This window comes from Abrus precatorius, unplaced genomic scaffold, assembly GCF_003935025.1.
Source record: "Abrus precatorius isolate BTA unplaced genomic scaffold, Abrus_2018 Scaffold8, whole genome shotgun sequence".
NCBI lineage: Eukaryota > Viridiplantae > Streptophyta > Magnoliopsida > Fabales > Fabaceae > Abrus > Abrus precatorius.
In genome coordinates this window covers 24703561-24726528 of record NW_020874428.1, presented here as the reverse complement: position 1 = coordinate 24726528, position 22968 = coordinate 24703561, and the positions used below count along the sequence as shown (strand labels likewise).

The 22968-nt window shown below is 30.0% G+C and overlaps 3 protein-coding genes across 3 annotated transcripts; 2 read left to right on the top strand and 1 right to left on the bottom strand.

The window, feature by feature from the left end:
* The first annotated feature begins 8285 nt into the window (after positions 1-8285).
* Positions 8286-13569, top strand: LOC113845959 (subtilisin-like protease Glyma18g48580). The gene is made up of 11 exons (XM_027473713.1): positions 8286-8402; positions 8533-8642; positions 8723-8820; positions 8910-9074; positions 10676-10799; positions 10913-11456; positions 11621-11721; positions 11825-12076; positions 12176-12290; positions 12406-12619; positions 12787-13569. The coding sequence occupies exons 1-11, from the start codon at positions 8316-8318 to the stop codon at positions 13323-13325; spliced, it is 2349 nt and encodes a 782-aa protein (XP_027329514.1). The 5' UTR covers positions 8286-8315; the 3' UTR covers positions 13326-13569.
* Positions 13570-14564: 995 nt separating this feature from the next.
* LOC113845958 (MDIS1-interacting receptor like kinase 2-like) lies at positions 14565-17548 on the bottom strand. The gene is made up of 2 exons (XM_027473712.1): positions 15052-17548; positions 14565-14952 (listed from the first exon to the last, which is right to left on the bottom strand). The coding sequence occupies exons 1-2, from the start codon at positions 17249-17251 to the stop codon at positions 14591-14593; spliced, it is 2562 nt and encodes an 853-aa protein (XP_027329513.1). The 5' UTR covers positions 17252-17548; the 3' UTR covers positions 14565-14590.
* Positions 17549-17992: 444 nt separating this feature from the next.
* On the top strand, positions 17993-21646 carry LOC113874514 (subtilisin-like protease Glyma18g48580). The gene is made up of 6 exons (XM_027512737.1): positions 17993-17999; positions 18075-18175; positions 18932-19041; positions 19125-19222; positions 19301-19465; positions 21597-21646. Exons 1-6 carry the CDS (start codon positions 17993-17995, stop codon positions 21644-21646), a joined length of 531 nt encoding a protein of 176 aa, XP_027368538.1.
* Positions 21647-22968: the final 1322 nt, after the last annotated feature.

Below are 22968 nucleotides of genomic sequence, written 5' to 3'. Positions count from 1 at the left end.
AATAGTAACCTTGGAGTTATATTTAATTAAAAATATCTGTATTATTTTATATAGCATCATGTTAGAGACTGTTGTCGTGACACACAACTTTTGAAAAGATTAATCAGAAGTTTTTCCATTCAATTTTAATGTTTGTCATTGCCAGTAAAGAACAAATAGTGAAAAGCTACATAAGATTGTTGTCGGTGATGACATGGCTGAGAAAATTTAATTCGCTTAAGTATTAAATCTAGTTGAAGTTTAATAATAGCAATATCACTATGAATTGCTAAATATTTGTCTCGCAAAATATTTTAAAAGACTTTTGGCTTTTTTTTATGGTAATATTTATTTGTAATTTTTAGACATAGCCTTCTTATTCGTTAAAAAATACTTTTAATTGCAGATGATAAAAGTTAAAGAATATTATGAGTCTCGTTTAGCACACTAATTAATGATTGAAAAATTATTATTAAAATTTACGTCCATTAAAAGTTACGAAAGCACGCATTAATTATTTTTAATAATTTTTACTTTAATTTTTTTAACTAAGTATCTCTGCCTAATATTATTTTTGATACGCAAATTTTAGAAGATAATTATTACTTAATAATTTTTATTATTTTAATCACTCTGATAATATATGTATATATATATATATATATATATATATAATTTTAAATAAAAATATTAAAAATACTTCAAATCCCCATGTTTATTGCAATTGTTTATGCCTCGACTCAAAAGTGGTCGTAGCAGAGGACACAGTTGTAAAAGGACCGGTCCCTCGATGTTAAAACATCCCAAGTTTCCAAAAAAAAAAATGCTTCTTTACAAAAGTCTTTCCCGTCAACCATTATCTTTTGTTTCCCCTTATCACAAGAATTTTAGAAGAAGAAAAAAATAGTGAAAAAAGAGGGGGAAAGAGTTTGATTGAATTATAATTAATTAATCATATTATTGTTTATCTAATAATATATGATAATAAACAATAATCAATATATCTTATTCAAAAATATATTAATTAATGTTATTATATATTAAATTCAATAATATTATATAATTTCTAATAAAAAATGATTGAATATAGGTTCTTATTTATGTATTGATGATATAACAGTAAAGAAATTAAAACTGATATTTAAAATTTAATTTAATAAAAATAAATTTTATTTATACTCGAGTTATAATTTGAGATCCAAAATCATGATCAATCGTATACTTTGCCATAATTTTGGCTAACATGTTTTTTTTTTTTCGAATAAAATTATGAAATTTAATTTATACTCTTTAAATTAACATTTGGGACGTATAAATTAAAATTCAAGCATGTACCAAAATGGATTAATCAGTGCTAATTATAATCAAGTTAGGTTGTTTAACCATTCTCGTTTGAGCATCAACACTTAATATTTAATATTTAACTAATACTTAGCTTTTTATCCTATATATTACACTGACATATGAATTTTCACATATGATTAAATATTAAAGAATATAATGCTAAAAAATAATATTGTTAACACATACTAAGAGTTAGAATATTTTGCAACATTTTTCACTGTCCTTTTAATATAGCCATGTCTAAAGAGTTTTCCCTAGCATAATGTAAAATATTAATTTTCTCATATTATTCTTCTAATTAATTTCATGAGCAAAGAACAATTTTAGAATTACATACTTTTGACATTTTACTTTCAATAAATAATATAGTCTATCCATTCAATTCATCGTGCAATATAGCTGATCCCAAATAAGGGTTAAACGATTTTAATTTTGAAAAACTTATTTTATTAGAGCAATCGATGTTAACAACTCAATAATTTGATCAGTAATATCTATTTCAAAAATAATAAAACTTATGTATGATATAATAAATATTTTTATTGTTACTTTAAAAATTAAAATTATTTTATTTTAATAATATAAAGGTTGGAAACGATAGTGATAATATTTGAAAAGTACTTCATTTAAGTGTTTTTTTTAACTTTAACCATGTATTATTAAATGCTTTATAGTGATTATCTTATTAAATAACTATATCTTATTCTTGATGATATTCTTCAAGACATTAGAATATGCACCAGTCTTTAAATTATTTTCAGACTTTTGATCTAGATAATTTTAATTGCTCTAATAAGGGTTGGGAAAATTCGTATCCTCACTTGTGCACTGTGAGTTACCTTATTTTGCTTTCTTAATCCATTCTCTTGTGATTCTGTATTATTTTAGTTTAACTTATTTTTAGGACATTATTATATTAATCAAATTCCTTATTTTAAAGTTTAATTAAAAAACGATTGTACGTTTAGAATACTATTAAATTGGTTTACAGAGATCCCTTAAAATAATACTCTTGTTTAAAGATAAAATCAATTAGATTGAAAAGTAATAAACATTAATGTATTTAATAAAATCATGTTCAATAAATTAAACGTCATTTTGTGGAAGAATATGTACAACTAAGCATATACATTTGTGTCTTTGTTTAGAGAATGGGGCATTAAAAAAACAGCTTTTTATATCGGTTAAAAAAAGTTTTTTATGTCAGTTTAGCATTCGATATACATATAGGCGATATAAAAAATTTTGAACTTTTTGCATTAATTATTTATAATAATTGATATAGAAAATATTCTTCTTATTCATGTTTGTCTTCTTAATGACGTCAATATTTATCTTCTTTGACAGTTTCAACGCATTATTAATATATTTTTTCACATATTTAAAATACTGTTTAAATTAAAATCTACAAAACATCAATGTTTATCGTGATTGTCGTGTTCATCGTTATCGTCATTGTTCATATCTGTTTAAATATATAATATAAAGAATATGCAATGTTCATCAAATTGTTTAACAAAAAAAAAATACAAAAAATGAAGCAAGATAAAATCATTAATGTACCTAAAAAATCATTATCATATATAGAAAATTTATACATGGTTCCTAACTAACTGAAATTTCAAAAACTTTAAAAATTAATCTATATTTAAAAATTTTAAATTTGAATTAATTCTATATTACTTTCTAGAAACAACAATTGTATAATATACTTTCTACATCAGTTATTTATTAAACTGGTGTAAGAAGTTCTATATTTTTTAAAAGTTTAAAAGACTATAACTTTTAATACAAAACTTTGATTTTTATAAATTATATATATCTATATATATATTTGAGAAATAATAAAATAAAAAAAGTAAAAAATTAGAAAAAAGAAAAAAAATGTTAAAAATTTGGAGCACTAGTGATCTAAATCCCCTTCTAGAGTTAGACAGATATTCAAAAATTATATAAAATAGATATATATTTATATAAATTAGAATCTTATGCTATAAGTTATGTCTATTCAAAGTTTATAGCTATAAACGTAAAAATTGAATTATAATACTTTCTACATCTGTTATAAAATTAATCGATGGAGAAAAATTTATATAAATTTTAAAAATATTATATAATTTAAAAATTTCATTATATAGTTTATCTACATCAGATATTTTAAAATTGATGTGAACAGAAATCTACATCAATTTTTTTAAATTAATATAAAAAAATTTATATAAATTTTAAAAAATGACGGTTCATCTCTTTCTATACATTCCGTAGAGAATCGATGTAATAATTTTTTATAGAAAGTATTTTTTTGTATTAGTGAAAAAATTAAAAGTGGGTGATGTACAAGACACAGACACGTGGACAGATGAAGATAATTTTTACTTTGCTATGATTCAATTATTAGTGTGGAACGAAAAGCAAATTATTGTTTGCCCCACTCCAAGCATCTTCGTCTTTGATGATTTACAAGTATCGATGGATTTTATTGCAAGAAGAGAAGGATTAGAATCTACCGTAACTGCACTCTGCTATGGTGCCCTAGCTAGGGTCTACATCAATCGCGTACTCGAAAGAGTAACCCCTTTCTTTTTTTAATGAAAAAAGCGTCAATTTCAACCAAAAAGAGAAAAAAAATATTAATGTTGCTTTTATTTGTCTTTTTTTTTTTAAATCACCTTTTTTTTTCTTACCTTTATTTATTCTTTCTATTTCCTTTCTGTGGTACCGCTCACCTTTATTTATAGTTATTAATAATATTTCTCTACCATAATTCACTTTTCTTAAAGTGAAACAAAAAATGATAATGTCGGACTGAATGTAATTATATGAAAAAAATAAACAATTATACCTGATTTTATATTTTTATTACTTCTACTTGTAATAAATTCTGAAAAGAAACTATTTTTAAAAGAACAGTATTGTAAAAAGCATTTTACAATCATGAGATATGTAGGAAGAGAGGAGAAATGATTGTTGGTAAGATAAATGATATGATAAAAAAAATATAGACAAAAATAATATTATGAAAAATTACTGTAGAAAAATATTATATAAATAATAATATCAGTTAATTTCAAATTCTCATTTTATATGAACAATTTCAACTTAAGCATACTTAGACATACAAAAGACATGGATACAAATACTAGTTTATTTTATGTCTCACAATAAGTATCAGGGAAGAATATATTTCATTAACATGCCTCCATAGAAAATATTTTACAACCCAAAAATAAATTAAAAATTTTACTGCATTTGGTTTGGTTTTTAGATTATGATTGGTTTAGGAAAAAATGCAAAGAGAAAAATGATGAGAAAATAATTTTTAAGCGAATATTTATACCCTTAAAAGGCCTGAATTGTTGGAAATAAAAAGAATAAGAAATGGTTTCCTTTAATTTATATAGGTCATAATTTTTTTTTAATTGTTAAAAGTGAAAATATTAAAAAAAGGAAAAAATAATGACAATGATCCCTGCGAAACGTGACAAAAATACTTTTCCTCATTTCCTCACTTTTTTCCATTTCTACTTCTCCTATCTAACTAAAGTGTCTCCGGTGATTCCCACATCGGTGAACTTTTTAGAAACTTGTGAAAGTAAGAATTTCCTAATATATATATATATACATAGTTTTTAGAAATAATAATTAAAAATAATATTTAATATTATAAATCTAAAATTAGAGTATAAAAAGAACTCTAACTTATTATATTTCTAAAAAAATTATTAATCTGATTCATATATAATCAAGTTTTTAAAAGATTTTTCTGCAAAGTACTTTTAAAAATAATATTTAATAAAATAAACATTTCATTAATTTCATAAGTTGAGAACAAAAATTGAAAACTTAAAAGGAGAGTTGAGGTCTAGCCTCAAAAAAAAGGTTTTGGAGGATTTTTCTTAATTCATCTTCAGTTCATTGGAAAATAGTTAGGAAATTATCTTCTCTCTCTTTTATTATTGTTTCTTATTCTTCTGTCGTATGTTTCGATCTAAATCTTAGCTTCATAGCCCTAGATTGGATTGTGATGTAATTGAAGTTTACTCTTTATTCAAGCTTTTATATTGTGAAATAGTTATTAAGTCTTTATCTGATAGTTTTCCCTCTTTGAAAATTTAATATATATTTCAAAAAATATTGATATCAATATTTTCAACAATTTTAATTATTTCTCACCTCAAATGTAATACTGACTCAATTTTAACCAAATATTTGTATCGAGAAGAAGAATTGTGCCTAGAGATTAAAGACTATTAGTGTATGAAAGGGAATTTTGATTTCCTTAGCTTTGTCTTTAATTATCTCTATTATGGATTTGTTCATGAATTTTGGTTTGGTTTTGTATATTTCTATGAACAAGTGTAATAAAATCTATTGATAGGGTGGGTCTTATTGTTATTTTTTTATAAGTCAAAAATATTTTTTTAAGGAAATAATTATGTTTGATTTGGAATCATTCACATTATAGTGTGATTGATATTTTTAACATTTTTTTTATACACAAAATTTAAAGTTGAGCTCTTATTTAAAAAGAATTAAACATGTATTATTTAACTAACTTGGTTGATGAGTAGATCTTGTTATTTGATTAAGGGCATTTTCTACTTTTTAAATTATTTGTGTTTATTTTTTAAAAAATTATCTTATTTTATTGCACTTATTCAGATTAAGACTTAATCAAACTTAGTAATAATTATTTAATAAATGACTAAACTATCATTCTTCTTTTTTAATTGATTATTAAACTGATAAACATCTTGGCTCTTTACATTTTTGTCAACTACTATCTTGCATGTCCTTAAGAATATTTGCTATTTAACTCCATTGATTGCCAATAAACCTAGAATATGTCTAATGCATTTTATTCACAGCACCCGTTAAACCTCGTTGTTATTCACCTTCTGGAGGTACAAGTTGTCGGTGGTGCTGTCGTAGTGAGCAATAAGTAAACTTTGAGTTTGATTGTTATATATATATATATATATATATATATATATAACAAAGTAGGTAGAATAGAACAAGATGACGGTGAAACGTGGTGTATAGATATTTTTGCAATCCATGGAGTAGATATTTGCATATTTGTACATGATTGAAATCAAAATTTTGTGAACAAGAGAATGGGAGTGAAATGGGTTGGATTCCAAATGACCAATTTGTTTTGTTAGGAAAATAAAGAAATCTAGTTTGGTTTCAAAAGATAATTTTTTGAAAATAGTTTTTAATAGCATTTGAGCTATTAAAATTAGATTTTAATAATGTAAATCTATTTTGGTAATATATCACTTTGGTTGATTTGAATATTTTGTCCTCTTTATACAGCAGTGACTGCATGTTCCATCGTATGATGCAATTGTTCTAATATATATATATATACATATAATTATTATTTTAACTATATCTTTTCAAGTTATATTCACGTTGAGTGAGTTTTTATATATAAAAGGAGTTAAATGAGAACGAAAATAACTCTTTAAAATATTTATATTTAAAATAAATAATTAACTTTAATATATAAAAATAGATTATGTTTATATTATATTTATTTATCTTTTTCAGTTATATGAATCGCTGGTGTATTGTTTATTTTCATTTTAAATTATTGATATATATTATTTCTGTGTTTTTTTCTCTTTTTTTTTTTAATCTTCTTTTCACTTTTATTTTTTTTCTTCTTTTTTAACCTTACACACGAAAAATAACGGTGTCACCACTTAAAGAGAAAAACAGTGTTGCCACCAATAATAATGCTTTTGAACCCTTTTACTATCATCAACAACATTTCCTCTTCGTTAAGTAAAAAACTTGTTATCAATTTTTTTTTTAACTCGCCCTTGTTATTTGCCTAACCTCTTTTAGAAAGCTTTTTGAGTAATGTTTCTCAATTACTCCAATTCTTTTCAAGTAATAACTAACCAAATTCACTTGTATATCAATATTTCCTCACTTTCAACGTTGTCAACAAAGTTAAGAAGATATTTGATTTGAAATTGTCAATAAAGTGTCAATGATGTTGTTCTCTTTTTTAAGTAGTATTGATATTTAGAGTTTGGAAAAGAAAAAAAAAAAAAGGATGAAAATGAAAATGTAAAAGAGAATGTAAGTTCAGATATGTAAAGAAGAAGATAAACAATACACACGTAAAAAAAAACTTACAACTAAATATGGAAAAAAATTATAACAAAACTTGGGGTACAAATAATACAATTTTTGGCACAATCCGAAGAACCAAGCAAGTAAAAATGGTCCAAATAGTCTCATTGCACTTCCATGAACAATCCTACAAAGACAGGATTGAGATTTTTTTATAATTGAAATGTCATAAAGGACAAATCAATATTTGTGATACATAAACCAGAAGTCATAATGAGGAAGAAAAAGATATTATAATGTAAGTCAATTATTCCTTGCATAGGTGTTGCTGCATTAAATGCCATGGTTTGTTCCATCACAAACTACAATCATGACAAATAGCTGTTCTTATTTGATTTGCCTTGGTTTCTTTTTGAACTTTCTCCCAACAAGATGAAAGACTTGTTTCTCGTAAATACCCGATTGTTTGAACGAGTTTGCTTGCACTGTCCCAATTTTTAAAATTTTATACTGGAGTTATAAAGTAAATAAAAAGCCTTAACTGTTAATCCAATTTTAAATATATATAATAACTAAAACATTGTAATGGACTCATGTATCACTTAAATGTTAAAATGCTTACATTATTAATGCTAAAACTTTTACCCATTCAACTAATTGAATAACGCTTTAGATATAACTTTTAAAGCAAATATACTAAAAGTCATCAATTTCAAATATATGACAATTGATGATTAATTGATAAGTGCATTTAAATTAAACTTAATATGATTTATGGAAAGAAAATAGTTCCTACAATAAGAATCATATTCGCCCTCAGAAAGCAGTGAAAACAGTTATATATAAGCAGAAGAAGAAGCCCCATGTCAGGCACTCCAGAACACACCAGTTGAAGATATAAGATGACATTCTGCATCTTCAAACAACTTCTTCTGTCAGCATTAATTCTCTGCACTTTCTTACAGCAACCCACCAATGCCCTTAGAAAGGCAAGAAAGCTTTGCTTCTTCACTCCCGTCTCTTCCAAGTTCTAACTTTCAGAGTTTCCAAATTTATATTTTGTTTGTTTATGTACCATGAAACATTTCACCAATTCCTTGATTTGATCCTCTATTTCAGACCTATGTTGTGTACTTGGGAGGACATTCTCATGGGACACACCCTTTGCCTAGTGATCTTGAAACTGCCACAAATTCCCATTATGACTTACTGGGTTCAGTCTTAGGAAGGTATAGCAACTACAAAATTATATATGTTAAATATTATTGGGATGTGTTAACTAAATGTGTATATAATGTTTGATTAATAGTCATGAGAAGGCTAAGGAAGCAATTATGTACTCATATAATAAGCACATAAATGGCTTTGCTGCCTTACTTGAAGAGGAAGAAGCATCAGAGATAGCAAGTGAGCAAAGATTATTACCATGCCCATGATTTTCTACTCATATTGAACCATAAATTGATACAATATATTATGTGTTTTCATTTGTACAGAAAACCCGAATGTAATTTCTGTTTTCTTGAGCAAAGAGTATAAATTGCACACTACCAGATCATGGGATTTTCTTGGACTGGAAAAAAACGGAAGAATTCCAGCAAATTCTGCTTGGAGGAAGGCAAAATATGGTGAAAATATAATCATCGCTAATATTGATACAGGTATGCTAATGCTTGGTTAATGCTTCGTAATCATGTATCTATGAATGAGGACTTCCTAATCACTCAGAGCCAGAGGCATGAAATAAACACGTAGGACGCAAATGAAATGCGCTCGATGGATTTATGGAAAGAGAAATTAATTTTCTAAAATAAATGTATTTAATGTTTGAAAGATAAAAACGAAAAAATTATAAGACAAAGTAAATGACAATGATTGAATGAAAATATTTTAAAAAGGGTGTTCCAAGATATCGTAAAAAACATTACATAAAATATATAACTCATAAAAAAAACTTTATTTAACTATTATCGATTAAATTTTAATAAAGAAACCACTACTTATTTCGAGACTTTTCTCTTTTGATTCAACATCAATCTTTTCATTACTTTCATTTTGAGTCACCAAAATGGCCTATTTAATGGGATGGTTGGAATATACATGCAAAAAAATATGAGAATTTGAGCATTATAATTGAAATTTTGAATAAAATTAAATTTTTTTTACCTAACTTATTTAAGTCTAAATACATGCAACTCGGGATGAACTAGACTGCGGGCTGCCTACATTTTTATTTATTTATATAATTAAATATTTTTTTAGGTAATATTCATTTTAATTTTATTATTTATAAAATTAAAATTATTAATTTATTTTACATTAGAATTTGTTAATATAATTAATACTTTATTCTAAATTATAATAATAAAGACGATGATGAAAAAGAGGCCATTACAATTAAAAATAAAAATCCTTCTTAATGATATGTAAATAATTAAGAGATTATGTAGAATATTGTAAATACTTGAGACTTTTAAAATATTTATTTTAATCTTGTTAAATGAAATGTTTTGATTCTTTCTTTTTTTTTTTTGTTCCAAATTTAGTTGATAAATATTGATGTTTTAAATTTTAATATTTTAAAAAAATATTTTTAATGTAATATTTTATCTTTAATATATGTTAAAATAAACATTTTTGAAAAAAAAATCTTAAAGTAGGTCACTTAGATGAGTTTATTACCAGCAAAGAAATAGGTTTGAACGAATTATTTTGTATTTTTTAAGCTTAACTTGCATTAGTTAACCATCGCTCAGCTCCACTTTCATTTCAATTGGACACGACGACATAATAATTTCTTTACACATTTTTTCAAATAACTTTGGAGATAATTATTGTTTTATTTTTTAATGTATTTTTAAGATATATAAATATAGAAAAAAAAACTAAAAAAGTACATTAATATTATATATATGGTGTTAACTTTTAATTGTTTAAATAATATATTTGTTTTCCTTGAAGACTAGACAATGCCAAGGAAAACTGTCATTTAGAACACTATAATTAATAAATTTTACTTAGATTATTAATATAAAAATTTACACTATTAAATAACTAAAATATTTCATAAATAGAATTTTTAAATAATTGTTATAAATATTAAAAAAATTAATTATTCGATAATTTATAATTAAATAATTTCACACTTTTAATATATTTCAATTAGATTCATAAATTAAAAATTAAAATTCCATCCTATTACATATTTTGTTGTTGTATATATATAATTATATCGATAATTGTTAAGCTTCTTCTTGAACAGGCGTTTGGCCGGAACACCCGAGTTTCAACGACAAAGGATACGGACCAGTCCCCTCCAAGTGGCAGGGGAAAGGTGTTTGCGAGATTGACCAATTTAGCGCTGCAAAGAAACATTTTTGTAACCGGTATTCTTCTTCTTTACTTCAATTCGTAAACTCAGTTAAGCTATTTCTACTTATAACAAATTTCACTGCTTTTAAACGACATTATGCTAATGATGATTGGTTATTTGTTCAAGGAAGCTGATTGGAGCAAGAATCTTCGGCAAAAATCATGAGGCCGAAGTTAGCAAGCTTAAGGCAACGGAGCGCACAGCACGTGACGTTGTGGGTCACGGAACCCACACTTTGTCAACGGCTGGTGGGAATTTCGCTCCTGGTGCAGACGTGTTTGGCAACGGTAACGGCACTGCTAAGGGAGGATCTCCGAGGGCTCGTGTTGTAGCCTACAAGGTGTGTTGGCATAAGATGGATGCAGGTGGTTGCCAAGAAGCAGACATTCTAGAAGCGTTCGATTATGCTATTAATGATGGTGTCGATGTCATCTCTGCCTCTGTTGGTGCTTCCACTCCCTATGTTGAAGCTTTGTTCACTGATGGCATTTCCATTGGGGCCTTCCATGCTATTGCTCGAAACATTGTTGTTGTTTGCTCTGGTGGCAACGAAGGACCTTCCCCAAGAAGTGTCACAAACGTTGCTCCCTGGATTTTCACTGTCGCTGCTAGTACCATGGACAGAGATTTTCTCAGCAACATTTCTCTTGGTAACAAGCAATACCTTAAGGTATCATCTTTCTATTTTTTTTACTTGAAAATAATTATTTCGGATCTCATTTTAATCAGAGTTCATATGTTACTCTTGTGATTTTAAAAAGTGTTTCAATTCATGTTGAAATAATTATAAATCTATATTTACTTTTATATTAACCTAATTGGACTGTATATCAGGGTGCCAGTCTTAATAGAGGCTTGCCATCATCATCACGGAAGTTCTATCCTATGATTACTTCTGTGAACGCTAGACTTCCTAATGCGTCAATTAATGATGCGTAAGCAAAAATTTGATTTTCCAAGCTTGATTCAAATGTTTATACAGTATCTATTAAATATGTGCTTCTTGTCTCATTATATATGTGTGTGTAATTACTACAGTCGTCTTTGCAAGCCTGGAACTCTTGATCCTACTAAAGTAAGGGGAAAAATACTAGTTTGCCGTCGAAGTGATAAAATAACATCAGTTAGTGAAGGACAACAAGGTGCTCTTGCTGGCGCAGTGGCAGTGTTTGTGGAAAATGACAAGCAAAGTGGAAATACCCTTTTAGCTGAGCCTCATATTTTACCCGCTGCAAGTATCAGTGGGACTGGTTATGAAGATCAAGGAGGTTCCCACGGAAACTCCAGCAAGTAATCTTCATATATTATCTTAATTAATTATACCCTTTAAATGTCACATTTAATTAATACTAGTAGCAAGTGAAATATTTATAATTATAATGCATGCAGGCAGATTGTGGCTTATTTGACTTCTGCAAAAACATACATTGGAGTAAAACCCGCTCCAATTATAGCTGGATTCTCGTCTAGGGGACCTAGTGCCGTGCAACCATTGATATTAAAGGTCTATATTTTGTTATACCTACATGCATGACTATATGAATTGTCCTTACAAGTAATTACTAGACTAGAATTGAATTAATATGTCGTTAATTAAGGTACTTTGTTTGTTTTTTCAGCCTGACATAACTGCTCCTGGTGTGAACGTAATTGCTGCTTATACACAAGCCGCGGGTCCATCTAATCTAGCATCGGATAAACGTAGGATTCTTTTCAATGTGCAACAAGGAACATCTATGGCATGCCCACATGTTGCTGGCATTGCTGGGCTTATCAAAACACTTCATCCTAATTGGAGCCCCGCAGCTATCAAATCAGCCATTATGACTACTGGTACATTACATTATGAAAATAATACCTCATATATTCATAATAAGAATACTATAAATAAACGTCACTTGAAAAATTAAATATAAATTCATGTATGTAAAATATAAAATGTTATATTTAGGAAAAGCATTAATTTGTGACTTGTTTAACAACTATGCTCTTGATTTCAGCTACAACATTAGATAACACGAATCGACCAATTCAGGATGCATTTGATAAGGTAGCAACTCCATTCGAATATGGTGCTGGACATATTCAGCCTAACCTTGCAATTGACCCTGGGCTTGTTTATGATTTAAGCACAAACGATTACTCGAACTTCTTATGTGCTTCTGGTTACGACCAAGCTTTACTCAAGTTGTTTGCTAATTTGAAATTATCTTACACTTGTCCTAAGTCTTTCAAAATTGAGGATTTTAATTATCCTTCAATTACTGTGCATCATCCCGGGTCAAACATTGTAAATGTTACTCGAACAGTTACAAATGTTGGGCCTCCAAGCACTTACGTTGTGAATACTCACGGCCCAAAGGGAATTAAGGTTGTTGTTCTCCCAAGTTCGTTGAGTTTTAAGAGAAGTGGAGAGAAGAAGAGGTTTCAAGTTATTCTCCAAGCAACGAGTGTGACTACTCGTGGTTTTCCTCTGTTTGGGAACTTTTCTTGGACAGATGGCAAGCACAGAGTAACCAGTCCTATTGTAGTGCTGTAACCTTAGAAATTACTCTGAACGCTGTTATCATTTGAGTGTGTTTGCATTTGCTGGTTTTTTGGATGTAATATTAACGTGTTACTTACTCTTCTGGTGTTGAACTGTCACAAAAATAAGATATATTTGAGGTGTTGAGGCATTGAACTTTGCTAGGTTGGAGGTATGTTTGTAATAATAAGTTCATTCAGCATCACATGGTGAACTTGTATCTTTGGAAGTCCAATTACAATATATGGTTGAGACCCATTTTTAAGTTTCTTGGAAATTATACGGGTGTTTAAATTAAAAAAAAAAAGTTTAAAGAGAATAATAAATTTTTTTGTATTAAGTCAAACCAAATCAATGAAGTAAAAATTTAAAAATTAAGAAAAAAATATAAAAATAAATTATTAAAATCAAGATGATTGATTTATAATGACATGACTTGTTAAAAATTAAAAACCAAATTTAAATTAAGATTAATTAGGATTATAATTATCTTAGTTTTTCCAAAAGATGAATGTATCTTTAATTTGATATAGTGTGTCAAGATTTTAAATTAAATTAAATTGAAATTGAAATTGAAATTGAAATTGAAATTGAAATTAAATTAAAAAATAATATTTGAAAGAAATAAAAATTAATATTAAAAATAGTTCTAAATGCAGAATAAATGTAATGAAAATGGAAATAGCTTCTAAACTCATTCTTTTTAAAAAATAAATAAATAAAGACTCAAATTTATATTATAAACAGATTAATTTCATGATGTGATCTATTATTATTCATTCATTCAGCCTTGCGTACCATCGATTCCATTTCTTTCTATTTTATCTCAGGTTTGATATGGATTTGAAATGAGTATAGGGATAATAAACATTTGGATTATAATTATGGAAAAAGGTATTATATAAAAAATAAAATATTTGAATTTTAAAAATTAAAATTAAGGAATTATGAAGAAGCTTCCTCTCTTGAGTACAGTAGAGTTTACAATGGAATGAGGGAAAAGAAAGAATGTAGAAAATGTGAATGGTCGTTGGGAAAACATTATGAAAGTCAAGGTTTACATGCTAAGCCTCACAGGTACATCAAATAAAACACATTTTTATAAATGCAACGAGTACAAACATACCTAGTGAGGTACAACATTCACTTTACAATTCTTAGTAATTCAATTACAATGATTCATACTCCCCTTATTCCAATGCACCTCAATAATTTATACATAAATGAACTTAAATTGTCTTAGAAGATGGTAGATTCAACACAAGATAAAACCAAATTCAATTATTTAGGAATTGACCAATTGTGATCATGGGAAAAGGATCAACTACAGGCGATTTTGGCATCACAAATTCCCTATACACCTGTTCCATGGTAGGACGAGAATGTGGAGTTTCACTCAAACAAGCAAATGCTATTTTTGCGACTAAAATCACATCTTGAACAATTCTATTCACTGGGTCACGAAGTCGTTCATCCAACATGTCCTTCAATAACAAATTAGATGCTGATGGCGTTGTAGACGATGAAAACAACAAAGAAATGAGATCTCGTGGGTGCTTTCCCATGATTATTTCCAAAGAAACCACACCAAAGCTAAACACATCACATTTCTCATTCGTTTTCATAGTATAAGCAAGCTCTACAATAAATTAAAACATGAAAATCACATTACTCATCTAGTAGCAAAGTTTCTTGTATCAAGAGTAAGATTTCTTAAGAGCAAAAAGAAGTGCCTAACCTGGAGCAGCATACCCATATGTGCCTGCAAAAGAGGTTAAATTGTGTGAATCAGTATTGAGAATCTTAGCAGTTCCAAAGTCAGAGATGCGAGCTTCATATTCCAAGTCTATAAGAACATTCTTGCTTGATATGTCACGATGAACTATAGGAGGAGAGCAACCGTGATGCATATGATATAGAGCACTTGCAACACCTTTAACTACGTTCACCCTCTTATTCCAATCAAACAATTTTGCTTGTGCATCATCATTTAGTACTTTCTCCAAGCTTCCCCCTTCAAGAAACTCATAAACTAGAAAAGAGAAGCGAGGATGTGAACAAAATCCTTTTAACTTGACAATGTTACGATGTCTGATATCTGTCAAGGCTCTAACCTCACTTGTAAAAGCTTTTAAATTGAGCATTTCTGTATCAACCTCAGCATGAAGTTTTTTCACAGCAACAACCTGACCAGAGGGTAAGGTAGCCTTGTAAACTGCTCCAGACCCTCCTTCTCCAATGAGATATTTATCATCAAACTCCTCTGTGGCTTCAATGATATTTTCATACACTATTTTTCCATCATAACCCCATATGGAAAAATAATCTTGAGTTTTTTGTTCTCTTGTGACCTCCTTTTCTGATTTTCTTTCTCCTTGACAATAAATACATAAAGAAACTCCAACCACAACCAGTACTAGAAATAGAGCACTCAATGTCAAGGATAGTGCCAATATCTTGACACTTCTCTTTTTTCCATGATGTTGGTGACTCAACTCTTTGCAAGGCTCCAAGCACTTGGCATTACCACACAAGCCTTTATTGTTTTTCAATGCTTCAAATGGAGCATTAAGAAAGGCTGGAATATCAGGAATTGGACCCTCTAATTGGTTGTCAGATACATCAACAGTTGTCAAGCTCAAGATATTCTTAAAGTTAGATGGAATGGTGCCAGAGAGATGATTATGGGAGAGGTTCAAGTTTTCCAATCTTTGCAACATTCCAAGTGATTCTGGTATTGTCCCATTTAACAAATTGCCACTAAAATCAAGAATTTGAAGAGACCGCAATTTGTTTAATTCAGAGGGAATGGCATCTGAGAATCTATTATTGCTCAAGTTTAAGTTCCACAATTTGACCAAGTCTCCGAGCTGGCTTGGAATTGGGCCAACTAAATTGTTTGCTGCAAGCTCCAGACGCTCAAGGCCTAGCAAAGATCCAATTTCTTTGGGAATGTACCCAGAAAGTTCATTGTCACTTAAGAGAAGTACATACAATGTCAAGTTACCAAGTTCTTTTGGAATTTTTCCATTTAGATTATTTGAAGAGAGTTGAAGTCGTTGTAATTTGGGTGCTTGCCCTAGCTCTGGGGGTATGCCACCGGATAAATTGTTGTTGGACATTGTAAGGCTTGTGAGACTATGGCACTTCGCCCAATTTGGTGAAAGGTGGCCACAAAAATTATTGCTGCTTAGATCAATGGAATCCAAATGTGGATATACACCCAACTCATCTAATATATTTCCACTCAATTGGTTTTTTGCTAGGTTGAGTCTAAGAAGGGAGGAACAATTCTTTAAGCTTGTTGGAATTGGACCAGTGAAATGGTTATTATTAGCAGAAAAATGTGTAAGTGACCCACCAAGGCAAATGTGCTGTGGCAAATGGCCAGTAAAATCATTGGAACCCAGTTGTAAGCTTACGAGTTCAGTATGGTTATTCATTGCTGGTGGTATAGTACCATTAAGGTTGTTGTCAAGAAGAATTAGGTGGGTGAGCTTTGCCAAATTTCCAAGGGTGGAAGGAATAGGTCCAGAAAGATGGTTTGATCCAAGGTTAAGCTGTTGTAGATTGACCAAGTTTCCTAAGGAAACAGGAATTGATCCGGAAAGTTGGTTCATATGTAGGGCCAATTTGGTGAGTTTTGTTAAGTTTCCAAGGGTGGAAGGAATGGATCCATTAAGTTTATTAGCAAAAAGTATAAGTGATCTCAAATTGGACAGGTCTCCTATGGAAGATGGGATTGGCCCGGACAAATCATTGAGTAACAATTTAAGTACTGTGAGAGAATGGAGTCTTCCAAACTCCTCAGGAATAGGACCAGAGAGAGGGTTGTTAAGTAGGATAAGTACTTCTAAATTTCTCAAGTTCCCAATTGAAGGAATAGCACCAGTGAGATTGTTACTTGATAAATCAAGTTCAACAAGATTTGTGAGCATTCCAATTGTTGTAGGAATGGAGCCAGAAAGTAGATAGTTTACACTCAAATTCAGATGTTTCAAGTTACTCAACTTCCCAATCTCTTGAGGAATATAACCTCTAAGTTGGTTGTCAGATAAATCTAGATATGACAATCTAGATATGACAAGTTGGTCAATTTCGCTATGGAACCAGGAATTGATCCATTTAGCTTACAACTGGCAATGTGAAGGTGGCTTAGACTTCTAAGCGAACCTATTGCTAGGGGAATGGAACCACTGAAATCATTATAACCCATTTTCAATTGAGAAATTCTTGACGAGTGACCAATTTTTGGGGGAATAGGTCCATGGAAAAAGTTGTGACTTACATCCAAGTTAAGCAGCTTAGGAAAGGATGATAAGTTGAGATTGTGAAGAGTACCTTTTAAACCAAAATTTGTAACATTTATAGTGGTCACAGACTGGGACTCATCACAAGCGATTCCTTTCCATGTGCATGGAGTGGTACCTGTTATCCAAGAAGACAAAGAAGTGGCACTTTTGTTTCCAAGATTGGCTTTCCAATCTAAAAGAGCACCTGCTTCGCTGTTGTGAACTTGTGCAGTAGTGACACTTAAGGTAAAGGAAGCAACTGTGAAAATGCCGGCTAATGAGGGGTAAGACAACCTTGAGAAAACACATGACAAAGTGAGAATCAACCCAAATGATTGGAAATGAGAGCACTCCATTGTGATGGTGCAGAGTGTTTGTTTAGACAAGATGGCAAGTGATAATGCCAAGTTATCATTTATCATAACTACTAATTAAGTTATTTCTTCTGGCTTTAATTCAATTTTGTCAGGGAGTAACAAGGTAACCTCTTTCGTCATCATCTTTAATACTGCTGCAATTACAGTTATCCTCCATCCTTATGACCTTATCCATAGCAAGGCCTTTTTCTCGGTTTGAAACAATCCATGTGTGGTTCATATCTTCATTTTCCATAAAAATCAAATTAATCAGAAAAGGCTTTCTTTTGAGTATCTTCAAAATCATCAAAATTTTATTTTCTTTTTTACATTATGATTCTCTTTTAAAAAATTCAACCGACATACTAAATATTACAAAAAGTGATATCTTATGAGGAAATACTAGAACAGGCAACCTCTCAATCCTATCGTATGACTAATCTGTCTTCATCTCTCTATAGTTCCTAGGGTATAGTTGCGTTGTTGATGGTATTGTTTCCCATTTGGGCTACGTATTATGCCTATTAAAATTAAATATAAGTAACTATTTGTCGATATCCCATCGGCTGTTGAGAAAAAACAGTAAGTACACAAAAGTTATATGGAACATGGAAGAAACAAAATAGCAAGCTGTGTGACGTTACATAAGCAGAGGTAGTGTTTCTTTTATCCACCCCTCCAAAAAACTAGCTAAAGGAATACAATGGCGTCTTCCATCTTCAAGATCTATTTGTTGTCCTTAATTTTCTACACTTCCTTGCTGCAACCACTCATGCCCTTAGAAAGGCAAGTTTATTTTCATTTATTTCTCACCCATCCTATACAATTTCTTTTGCTAGTTTGGACATGTTATATAAGTGGTTGCTGAATCATTTTCATTATTAAAATGTTGAGCATTTTCAATATAACATTTTGGTGGCCAAGTTACAACATTTAACAAGTTGTTTGGTTTTGATCATGATCTTTTTAGTCCTACATTGTATACTTGGGAGGACATTCTCACGGACCAGACCCTTCTCCTAGTGATTTGGTAACAGCCACTAATTCCCATTATGATTTGCTCGCTTCTGTCTTGGGAAGGTATAGCAGCTATAATATATAAACTTCCCTCAAATATTCTGGGATTGGGATTCGTAGATATATTTTAATTTGTTCTTTGACAGTTACGAGAAGGCTGAGGAAGCAATTGTTTATTCGTACAATAAGCACATAAATGGTTTTGCAGCGATGCTCGAAGAGGAAGAAGCGTCAGAGATAGCGAGTGAGAAAATGATCAGTGTGAGTTTGTGTCATTTTGAAGGCACAAATTAATAGTGTTTGTTTCTTTTTATCTGCGCAGAAAAGAGAAATGCAGTTTCAGTTTTCTTGAGCGAAGAACATAAATTGCACACAACCAGATCGTGGGAATTTCTTGGACTGGAAAAAGATGGAATAATTCCACCAGACTCTGCTTGGAAGAAGGCAAGATTTGGTGAAAATACAATCATCGCTAATATCGATTCAGGTATGCTTCATTTTATAATCGTTGAGAAGGAAAGTGGAACCAAAGAAATAAAGGAAAAAACAGATTTTATAAAAAAAAAAATACAATAAAATAATGTATTGAATAAATAGATAAAAAGAAAAAAATAAATTTATTTATTTATTTATTATGATGAGTAATAAATAAATAAATAAATAAATAATATTATTTGTATATTAATTATAAATAATTTTAATTTTAAAATTAAAATCTTTTTATCATATCATTTTCTATTAATATAATTTATATTCTTTGAAGAATATTAATAACATATATTATAGTACATATTTATTAAATTTTATTAAATTTAAGAGTAAAACTTGCATAGTTTTTATATTTTTTAATAAATTTTAATTAATAATTAATAGAATGTTAAAAAAATGTGTTGTTAGTATTTTTCTAAAATTTTAGTACTTTGTTTAAAAGATGATATAAAATAAGAAGAAGAAAATAAAAAAATAAAAAAATATTATTCAAAAATTTTAAAATATGAGAAAAATGCACTTATTTATTTATATAAATAAAAAAATTGTTGTTATTATTACTATTAAATTAATATAAAAATTATAACTTTAATATAATACTTTTTAAACCTTTTTTAATTTTTAAATATTTTATATTATTTAAAAAATACAATAAAATAAAAAGAGAAAATTTTCACGTCCCATCTTCTTTTTTCATGTCTTTGGTGGTGTCACATTATTTTATTTTGAAGTCTTGTTCTTCTTTTCTTTTTATCTCCTTCTTTGATTAAAAGAGAAAGCGGTTAAACAAAAGAAAAAGTATACTTTTATTTTTAAAATTGCTCTTCTTAATAGCTTATTTCTCTCACAATCATCACGGTCAAATAGTTCAAAAGGTGTAATCCCATAAAATAATTTTTTATCTTCTTTATATTTATATTCATCTAAATAATTGAAATATGATAAACTTTATTCAATTTTCCATGATTTTTCTTTTTTCTTTTTTATTTCAATAACTCTATTTGTTTTGGAGGAAAGCGGATTAAAAAAAATAGCAACGTATTTTTGTATACATTATTTTTAACACCTTTTTTTTTATTAATAAATAGAAAGATATAATTTACGTTAATTGAATACGTGAAAATCTTAGCATGTAGTTTGCCTTTTATCTTGCCTAATATGACATGACATGTTTTCGATTGATCTGATGAGTGGCCCCTAACCCCTTCTCAATAATGTATTGTGTGACATTTCTGATTTATAAATATAATTTTGAATAAGCTTTGAGCATTTGACCCCACTATATATCATTGTTATATTTATTAAGCATTCCTTTATCATTAACAGTGGCATTTCCTTATCAATAATGCTTTATCTTTTATTGATTAACGATATACACAAGTAAATAATTTAATTAACTAAATATTCAAAAAAATACTTTATCTAAACTTTCTTTAAAGTAAATTTATAAAAAAATAAGTTTTTAATAAAACATTTTAATGAAATTTTCTTTGAAAATTATTAAAAATCGTAATAATCATTTTCTTAAAGTAAATCTTGCACATTATGCGGAATTAAAGTTCCTCACTCTGAATCAAGTAATCGTCAATGCTATAATTAATGCTTACATTTCAGTTAAAAAAAACTTTATTTCACTGATATAATATGCAGTGCTAAAAATTTGACAAAATACAAAAATATAAAGGATTAATCAACAATTATGGGATTGTTTGTTGTTCGATTTAATCTTAATCAACGTGCCTTGTAATTTTTCATACCTTATCACTTAATTTAATTATGCATTATCGGATACCTAAGTAAAACCTTTTCTTTATGAAGTTATATGCACTTTCCCTATGTACTGGGAAATGAATCAACTCGGTTCTACCATCAGCAAAAAGAAATCGAATACCTACTCGGCATACTAGGCCAGTACCCCTAGTCAGGATTAAAAGGTAAATAATTCAAATTAAAGATAATCAAAAATACTATGGGTCTCAAATATAAAAATTGACTCAGGCCCATTAGCCCAAAAGAATGTCTATAAAAAGAAGATAAGAAATACAGGTTAGTGGTTGACTTCAGATCATTAAATAACATTTATTGTTCAGAACCGAATCCTGACTTTATCATCGGAGTACCTTTTGCAGGTATTCTCCCTATCATCAAATCAGCAGCAGGACGCCTGATCGGAGATTAGAAGACAGCTAAGGGAGGAACATTTTGGCGCCCATCGTGGGGCGCGATTAACTTCGTCACTCAGGATTAAGCATGGTAATGACGAGAAGCCAGCAGGAAGGGACCTTTAGGCAACAAATAGAGGGCGTCACGCCAGAGGAACTAGTACCAGAAGTAGTGATACAGGGAGGAACGGAAGAAAGCATCCTAGCTGTACTGAGGCAGCTAAGGGCAGAAATGGAGGAGATGAAGAAGGATCGCGAAAGGGATGTACTGGAACTCTCAGCCCTACGAAGGGAAAATACCGGCCTAAGGGAGGAAATAAGGACACACGTCCCCTCCCTTACTACCCCCGTCGTCCAAGATCAAGGAGAATCATCAACGCTGCAAGAAAAATCAAGACAGGTATATCAATCGGTAACCGAAAATGACCGAGATGAACTTATGAACCGGAGCCCATTCGTTCACTGCATTCTAGAAGCCAAGCTGCCCGACAATTGGAGAGGGTTGGTAATAGACAAATACGATGGCACATCCGACCCCGGAGAACATGTGGACATATTTACAACGCAGGTCGATATGTACACAGAAAGCGACGCCTTATGGTGCAGAATCTTTCCTACTTCGCTCCGAGGACCTGCACTTAGTTGGTTCACCCGACTCTCCCCCCTCTCCGTCGACTCGTCCGCAACTCTCACAAGACGTTTCAACCTGCAGTTCGCCACAAGCCGGCCCCATCCACTAACATCCTTGGCCATAGTCAATATTCGCCAAGAGAAAGGTGAATCACTTAGAGCGTTCATGGAACGCTTCGGCAAAGTGACTCTTTCAATCCATAATTTAGAACCAGCAGTGGCTATGCACCATCTAACAACAGCGTTGAAACCGGGACCCTTCGTTAATAGCCTCTGCAAAAAACCCCCAGTCGACCTAGACGAGTTAAGGAGCCGGGCTGCGAAATATATGCAAATGGAAGAACTATCCGAATACCGGAGTCAGGTACGGATGGAATAAGGACCTAACTCCAAAAATGAAGAAAGAAGGGAGATCTTTAAAACAAGGCGGGGGAACGACAGAGGAAAGGAACTCGAACGACCACCTCGAGGACCGAAGTATCCCTCTTACACGACTCTCAACTCTAATCAGTCCAGAATACTTGACCAAGCGTTGGCCACAGAGATATTGAGAATGCCTAGACGTGCTAACACCCCTCCTCGGGCGGATAAAAGCAAGTCTTGCCGGTATCATCAGAACAGGGGTCACACTACCGAGGAGTGTGCGGCGTTAAGAGACAAAATTGAAGAATTGATCAAAGATGGACACCTGAAAAATTTTGTACAGACA

Coding starts and splice junctions, on each gene's coding strand:
- LOC113845959 (XM_027473713.1), top strand. CDS start 8,316: ATGACATTCTGCATCTTCAAACAACTTCTTCTGTCAGCATTAATTCTC. Junction 8,821..8,909: donor AGAAGCATCAGAGATAGCAA/GTGAGCAAAGAT, acceptor TCATTTGTACAG/AAAACCCGAATGTAATTTCT. Junction 11,722..11,824: donor AATGCGTCAATTAATGATGC/GTAAGCAAAAAT, acceptor TAATTACTACAG/TCGTCTTTGCAAGCCTGGAA.
- LOC113874514 (XM_027512737.1), top strand. Junction 18,176..18,931: donor ATAGCAAGGCCTTTTTCTCG/GTTTGAAACAAT, acceptor TGATCTTTTTAG/TCCTACATTGTATACTTGGG. Junction 19,466..21,596: donor CATCGCTAATATCGATTCAG/GTATGCTTCATT, acceptor TACCTTTTGCAG/GTATTCTCCCTATCATCAAA.
- LOC113845958 (XM_027473712.1), bottom strand. CDS start 17,251: ATGCTCACAAATCTTGTTGAACTTGATTTATCAAGTAACAATCTCACT. Junction 14,953..15,051: donor ATATGGGTATGCTGCTCCAG/GTTAGGCACTTC, acceptor AATTTATTGTAG/AGCTTGCTTATACTATGAAA.